This window comes from Solea solea (genome assembly GCF_958295425.1).
Source record: "Solea solea chromosome 4 unlocalized genomic scaffold, fSolSol10.1 SUPER_4_unloc_14, whole genome shotgun sequence".
Taxonomy (NCBI): domain Eukaryota; kingdom Metazoa; phylum Chordata; class Actinopteri; order Pleuronectiformes; family Soleidae; genus Solea; species Solea solea.
The window spans coordinates 69,860-77,500 of record NW_026704004.1 but is presented as its reverse complement, the minus strand read 5'-3'; the positions used below and the strand labels follow the sequence as shown (position 1 = coordinate 77,500).

Genomic DNA, 7,641 nt, shown 5'->3' with positions numbered 1-7,641 from the left:
GTTACAGTATTGTCATTCTGAGCAAGAACGGCAACATGTTTAAGGTGTGCCGTCAGTGTTTAAACGTGGACGTCGGCCTGTTCCATCTCCACACCTGCAGGGGGAGGTCGAGGCTCAGGGGAGTGACGGGGGGTCGCGGCTCAGGGGAGTGTATGTAAATGTAAATACTCCAGATTTATCATGTGAGCTTCTTTGAACTCTCTCAAATCGGGGAAGTGTGACAGTGTTTCCTTTCTGTAAATCTCTGGCTACCACTGTCGACTTGGACATGTGCAGGGCTGTGGCTCCTCCCCCTCAGCTGTCATGTCATGAAGTAGAGTTTTCGGCACCTCCCCTCTGGACGGCCTAACCCAGCAGGAGAATCAGAATATGTGCTTTCCAGCTCGTCCAGTAACCACCGGACCTGAGGCGGATTTAAACCTTCTGCCGTGATTTTGACAACATTAATGACTTGTGTGCATTCCGGCCTCTTGGTGAAACGTCTGTCTGTCTGTCTGTCTGTCTGTCTGTCTGTCTGTCTGTCTGTCCAGAGACGAGATGTTACCAGATCACCATCATCTTCACATTTATAATTACATTTTAAAAACTAAACTATTCAAATAAAATATTATATTATACATATATTATTAAATATTATATTATAAATATATTTTAATTAAATACTCATTCATTATTTTCAAACAGCCGGATCAGGGGGATGACAGAGCCCCATGGGTTGAACACCCCTGCTCGAATCCAATCCTACGGCCCTGGATTAACCACGATCTCTGTGAATGATGTCTGTTTGTCTTTCCTCTCGTCCATGTGTCACATCTCAGCGTGAGGAGGAGCTGAGGAAGGAGGAGGAGCGAAGGAAAATGGCAGAGGAGCGACAGCGTTACGAGGAGGAACGAATGGAGCTGGAGAGGAAGGAGCAGGAGAACAGAGAGAAGATGTACAAGGAGAAGGAGCTTCAGATCCAGGAGCACAGGTGAGTGGACTTCACCATGTCACCACCTCACCACCTCACCACGTCACAACCTCACCACGCCACAACCTCACCACCTCACAACCTCACAACCTCACCACGTCACCACCTCACCACCTCACAACCTCACCGCGTCACCACCTCACCATGTCACCACGTCACAACCTCACCACGTCACCACTTCAGCACCTCACCACCTCACCACCTCACCACGTCACAACCTCACCCCTTCAGCACTTTACCATGTCACCACTTCACAACCTCACCCCTTCAACACTTGACCACTTCACAACCTCACCACGTCACCACCTCACCATGTCACAACGTCACCACCTCACCATGTCACAACCTCACCATGTAACAACCTCACCACGTCACCACCTCACAACCTCACCATTTCAGCACCTCACAACCTCACCCCTTCAGCACTTCACCACCTCACCACCTCACCACGTCACAACCTCACCACTTCACCATGTCCGTGTGTGTGTGTGAAACAGGAAGAAGATGCAGGAAGAGGAGGAGTCCAGAGAGAGGTTGAGGAACCAGACGACTTTAGTGAGTGTTGTACACACACACACACACACACACACACACACACACACACACATGCACGCTGCCTGCTGATTGGCTGCTGAGTTGTGTAGGAGACAAACACAATCATGATTGATGTGTTGTTGATAATATTGACAGCTGATCCTGACACAGTGTTTGTCGCCTCCTGCTGGTGTAAATGTGTACTCATTAGATTTGTGCTGTTTGTCTTCAGGCTGCAGAGCCGAGCGTTGAAGACCTGAACCTGGACAAGAAGGAGTCAGAGGTGGAGGTGATTCTGAATAGTCAATGAGTTTAAGTGACTGGGTTAGGGTGAGGTCAAAGGTTACAAATGTTTTTTATGAAATAAATGTTTTTTGTATTTTTTCAGGAGGCGAAGGCTATCATCGCTCAGCGTCAGGCTAATCCTCGAGAGTTCTTCAAACAGAAGGAGCGAGCGATGACCTTCAGTGTGGACACGTCCCCTGTCTCTGTCCACAGGACCGGTAAACACACACACTCACACACACCACGTCACAACCTCACCACGACACACACACACTCACAGACACACACACACACACACATGCTCTCATTTCCTGCTCCGCCCTCTATAAAAATCCTCCACAAGACCCTGGTCCTAACCCGGACCACTGTGGACCACTTTGGACCATCATCCTGGTTTAAAAATGTTTGATCATCAGTAAATGTTTGTTTCTTCTTTGTCTTTGTTCCATGTTTGCGCTGCTTTTCGTTTCTGTCCATTTTTAAGTCTGTCCTGTCCTCGCAAACAAAGACATGAGACAAGAGTGAGACAAGAGTGTGACATGAGTGAGACAAGAGTGTGACATTTATTTATTTATATGTTTATTTCGGTCATGACATTTAGATCACTCCTCACACATCGTCGTAGTGTAGTTCACACAATACACATAACCGAAAGGGAAGGCGGGAGAAGAAAAAGCTTATCTAGTCCCGCCCCCATTATCATCATACATTACATAATTATTCTTTCTTATGACATTTTGACAAAAACATGTTTCAGCATCAGGTAGCACTCAGAGATGTAGTCTAGCTCTAGACAGTCAATCAGACTCCATGTGTGTCTGTACATGTGTCCATAATAGTCCTTCGTGAGTGACAGTCTCGACTTGTTGCCTGGCATGTTCAGCTTCTCAAAAGTCACAAAATGATCCAATCAATAGAGGTCAATTCATCAGGTTAACTACTAACTTGGTGTGATAGCCCGTTTCGTTGTTTTTTTTCCCCTTTAGTCATCCATCTCATCTGTAGGATTCAGAGTGTGAGTGTGACACGAGTGAGACAACAGTGAGACAACAGTGAGACGAGTGAGACAAGAGTGTGACATGAGTGAGACATGAGTGAGACAACAGTGAGACGAGTGAGACAAGAGTGTGACATGAGTGAGACCACAGTGAGACGAGTGTGACATGAGTGAGACATGAGTGAGACGAGTGAGACAAGAGTGTGACATGAGTGAGACAACAGTGAGACAACAGTGAGACGAGTGAGACAAGAGTGTGACATGAGTGAGACAACAGTGAGACGAGTGTGACATGAGTGAGACATGAGTGAGACAACAGTGAGACGAGTGAGACAAGAGTGTGACCTGAGTGAGACATGAGTGAGACAACAGTGAGACGAGTGTGACATGAGTGAGACAACAGTGAGACGAGTGAGACAAGAGTGTGACATGAGTGTGACAACAGTGAGACGAGTGAGACAAGAGTGTGACATGAGTGAGACAACAGTGAGACGAGTGTGACATGAGTGAGACATGAGTGAGACAACAGTGAGACGAGTGAGACAAGAGTGTGACAACAGTGAGACAACAGTGAGACGAGTGAGACAAGAGTGTGACATGAGTGAGACATGAGTGAGACAACAGTGAGACGAGTGTGACATGAGTGAGACATGAGTGAGACAACAGTGAGACGAGTGAGACAAGAGTGTGACATGAGTGAGACAACAGTGAGACGAGTGTGACATGAGTGAGACATGAGTGAGACAACAGTGAGACGACTGTGACATGAGTGAGACAACAGTGAGACATGAGTGAGACAACAGTGAGACGAGTGAGACAAGAGTGTGACATGAGTGAGACAACAGTGAGACGAGTGTGACATGAGTGAGACATGAGTGAGACAACACTGAGACGAGTGTGACAAGAGTGTGACATGAGTGAGACAACACTGAGACGAGTGTGACAAGAGGGTGACATGAGTGAGACTTTACTTTTTTAAGCTTTTTATTAAAACTTTTATTTTGAAACTTTCAAATGGAGGATTTTATTTTGAGATATTTTTGATGCTTTTATAAAAACCAACAGACGCCACCTTGTGTTCTCTTTGGTGAACTGCATGCTGTTAACACTAACACTCTTCCTCTGTCTCTCTCTCTCTCTTCCTCCCTCACTTGTCTCCTCATTTCCTCGTTCACTCCCTCCTTTCTTTGACTTCTTTGGTTCCTCTCATTTTTTCCCCTATAATCCTCTCTGCCTCTCATCATTTTCCCTCTGGGTTAAACTGGGTCGTCGTCGTCTGTCTCGTCTCATCTTTGCCCTGGTGCGTCGCTTTGTGTCCTTGTGTGTGTGCGTGTGCCCATACTTGTGTGTGTGTGTGTATACCTGTGTGTGTGTGTGTGTGTGTGTGTGTGTGTGTGTGTGTGTCTGTCGTGCTGACCGTCAGGTCGCCTGGACAGCCCATTCTTGAAGCAGCAGCAGCACAGTCCCAGCAGTTCAAAAGCCCCGCCCCTCGCTGCAGCCGGTACGTACTTTTACCAACAATAAAAGAAAACAACAGAAGACGGTGAAAAAGACGAAGAAACAAGTCGTGATGAGACAAATGTCCTCATCATCACACTCACAGAGAGCAGAGAAAAGGGGGAGGAGCTCTGTGTTTGTTTACAGGTTGTGTGTGTGTGTGTGTGCGTGCATGTGTGTAAATCAAACTACAACTACTCATTAGTGTGGGCGGAGTCATCCACTGATGTTTACCTGCGGTGTACAGACACTGATCTGTCTCCGCGTGGACGGAATGTCCGCGTTTTTACCAGTGGACCTTTTTGACAACGGCCAAAAGCCGGCATATACCAGCTAATGTAAACCCTGGTTCTGGTCTGGTTTCTTCTGGTCTGACCTGGCCTGGTTTGCTGGTTTAACCTGGTTTTGTTGTCGTTTCCAGGTGATGATGATGATGATGGTGATAATGAAGCAAGCACAGAGCACAACATGTCTGCCGTGTCGCCCATTCCCAAAATCGTCACCACAGCCATTAAAGAGGACGTGGGCGGGGAAGAGGACGCCACAGACGTGGGCGGTGAGACTCAGCCAACCAGTCATCAAGATGCCTGTAATGCTAAGCTAGTCTACAGAGACCGTATCTCAGTCTCATGCTAACAAGTTTTAACTAGCCTGTAATGCTAAGCTTGTCTACAGAGACTGTATCTCAGTCTCATGCTAACAAGTTTTAACTAGCCTGTAATGCTAAGCTAGTCTACAGAGACCGTATCTCAGTCTCATGCTAACAAATTTTAACTACTTCTAACAGCAGACTAAGAATTTACAGCTAAATGTGTTGATGTCATTTCTGATTATGACGTGTTAATCTGTTCATCTCATTAATCTGTTCATATCAGTCTGTTAATCCTAATGTCTGCGTGTTTGATCATGTTTTTTTTTGTGTCTTTATTTCAGACTGACTCTTGTTTCTACCTAGTTAGCATTATCATTAGCATGATCAGGCTGTGAGCTTCACTTTTACTAAAGTTAGCGTGCTAACCAGCTAGCCTGAACCTGTCTCTCATGTTCAAACATGATCTTGTTTTTGTTTCACTTAGAAATAAACTAAAGTTTGGTACAGTCCACTTTAGTACGGATTGGAATGGTAAAGTCCTGGGTCAGACTTGTGTTTCCACTGAGAACAGTACCTGTACTTGGTAGGCGGAGTGTGGGTGGTGGCTGATTTTGCTTGTGGTCTTCAGATCTGGAGCACCAACCTCCGGTTCAGGAGACCGCAGCCTCTAAACCCGTGCAGAGTGTCGCTCCTCAGGCCCGAGACTCCTCCGACTTCTCTGTGTGGGAGTCTGGGACAGACAGTCTTGTCAACCTGTGGGACAGCAGCGCGGCTCCGCCCACACCCCCCCGAAACTCCTCCCACTCCACCAATCTGGTGGACCTGATGGGCGACGATGTCCTGACCAGCGCAGCCAGCAGTCGACCTCAGCCTCTCCTCAGTTTCGACGAGATGATGATCGCCGCTGAGGACGAACCGTCCAGTCTGGTGGACGTGACTGGTTCTGACCAGATGACTCTCAGCTACCAGCATGCTTTGCAGCACGCATCAGGGGCAGAGCCAGAGCAAGATGATGGACAGCTTCTGATGACCAATGGAGAGACACTGCTGAAAGAAGGAACACAGGTCAGAGGTGATGGTGATGAAGATGAAGATGATGATGATGATGATGATGATGATGGGGATGATGATGGTGATGATGATGGTGATGATGATGATGGTGAAGATGATGATGGGGATGATGATGGTGATGATGATGATGATGGTGGTTATGATGATGATGCTGATGATGAAGATGGTGATGAAGATGATGATTTATGTTCAAACTCAGATTTCAGTTTCTTTCCTCACAGGTGAGTGAAGGATACTTCAGCCAATCACAGGAGGAAGAATTCGGCCAATCAGAGGATTCTTCAGCCAAACCAGTGCCAGTCTTTTATAACAAGCCTCCAGGTGAGAAAGAGAAGCTGTGTTTCCATCATGGTTCAGTTCAGCAGCAGTAACAGTAACAGCAGTAACAGCAGCAACAGCAGCATCATCATCAGCAGTAACAGCAGCAGTAACAGCAGTACAGAGACGTGACCGCGTGACGTTACACCGATGAAGACGTCTTTGTCTCCTCAGAGACGTGATCGCGCGGCGTTACACCGATGAAGACGTCTTTGTCTCCTCAGAGACGTGATCGCGCGGCGTTACACCGATGAAGACGTCTTTGTCTCCTCAGAGACGTGATCGCGCGGCGTTACACCGATGAAGACGTCTTTGTCTCCTCAGAGACGTGATCGCGCGGCGTTACACCGATGAAGACGTCTTTGTCTCCTCAGAGACGTGATCGCGCGGCGTTACACCGATGAAGACGTCTTTGTCTCCTCAGTGACGTGATCGCGCGGCGTTACACCGATGAAGACGTCTTTGTCTCCTCAGAGACGTGATCTCGTGACATTACACTGATGAAGAAGTCTTTGTCTCCTCAGAGATCGACATCACGTGCTGGGACGCGGATCCTGTGGCTGACGATGATGACGAGTAACTGACCGATGTGTTGGACCAAGAGGAAGAAGGACGTGCGCTTTATGAAGAAACCTTTTTTTTCTAAAAAACAGACAACAAAGTACTAATAATAATAAGAATGATAATAATAGTCATTATAACCAGTCTTCTGTATTATCTTTTAGAGGAAAAAACAAACAGTAGCCACTTTGTGTTTGTAATTTTATTTATTTTGTTTCTTTTTTGCTGTGCAGATGTAATCGCTGGAGCAAAGACTTTTTTTTTATTGTGTACATGATTTAATCCACGTTACCGTAGCGACTGCTGCATATTAGAGACGATGACGCCCGGGGGTTCGGCGGATGAGTGGGCGACGCACCTCGTCTGTAGTGCTTTAAAAATAATAACCTCCTGTTTTCACCTCCTCTTCTCCTCCACACTGGTCTACGTCAGCGAGGAAACATTGATTTCTTCTGAGTCACACTGTGGCTCCTTTTCACCTTTTTCACTCCTTTTGTATGATTTTATGACTGAATTCAAGATTAAATGGCTTCTAAATTCACGGCAGTGCAGTCCAAGTTCTTCCACGTCATCAACCTTAATATTCTTCAGTTACTTTGTCTTTCTTTTGACTTTTCCCTGAACATGTGTCACTGTAAGTCACTCTGTTATTAGGGTTGTTATTACTCATGGAAAATTGATGAATTATTATCGTTATTATTATTATTATTGTTATTATCATTATTATTATTATTACTATTATTTGTATTGTTATTATTATCATTATTACTATTATTGTTATTGTTATTATTATTATTACTATTATTGTTGTTATTG

The 7,641-nt window shown here is 45.9% G+C and overlaps 1 protein-coding gene across 6 annotated transcripts in view; it reads left to right on the top strand.

Moving 5' to 3' along the window:
• dbn1 (drebrin 1) overlaps positions 1-7,366 on the top strand; it is a 30,154-nt gene extending 22,788 nt beyond the window's left edge. The window contains exons 7-15 of one of the 6 annotated variants that reach the window (XM_058622084.1): positions 819-970; positions 1,468-1,525; positions 1,737-1,787; positions 1,893-2,007; positions 4,210-4,287; positions 4,705-4,839; positions 5,504-5,940; positions 6,168-6,267; positions 6,789-7,366. In XM_058622084.1, coding sequence (XP_058478067.1) covers positions 819-970; positions 1,468-1,525; positions 1,737-1,787; positions 1,893-2,007; positions 4,210-4,287; positions 4,705-4,839; positions 5,504-5,940; positions 6,168-6,267; positions 6,789-6,844 — 1,182 coding nt within the window. In that variant the 3' untranslated portion in view covers positions 6,845-7,366. Of the gene's footprint in view, positions 1-818; positions 971-1,467; positions 1,526-1,736; positions 1,794-1,892; positions 2,010-4,209; positions 4,288-4,704; positions 4,840-5,503; positions 5,941-6,167; positions 6,268-6,788 lie in introns of all 6 variants that reach the window. The other 5 variants (XM_058622083.1, XM_058622087.1, XM_058622088.1 and 2 more) reach the window with 5 other exon arrangements.
• Positions 7,367-7,641: the final 275 nt, after the last annotated feature.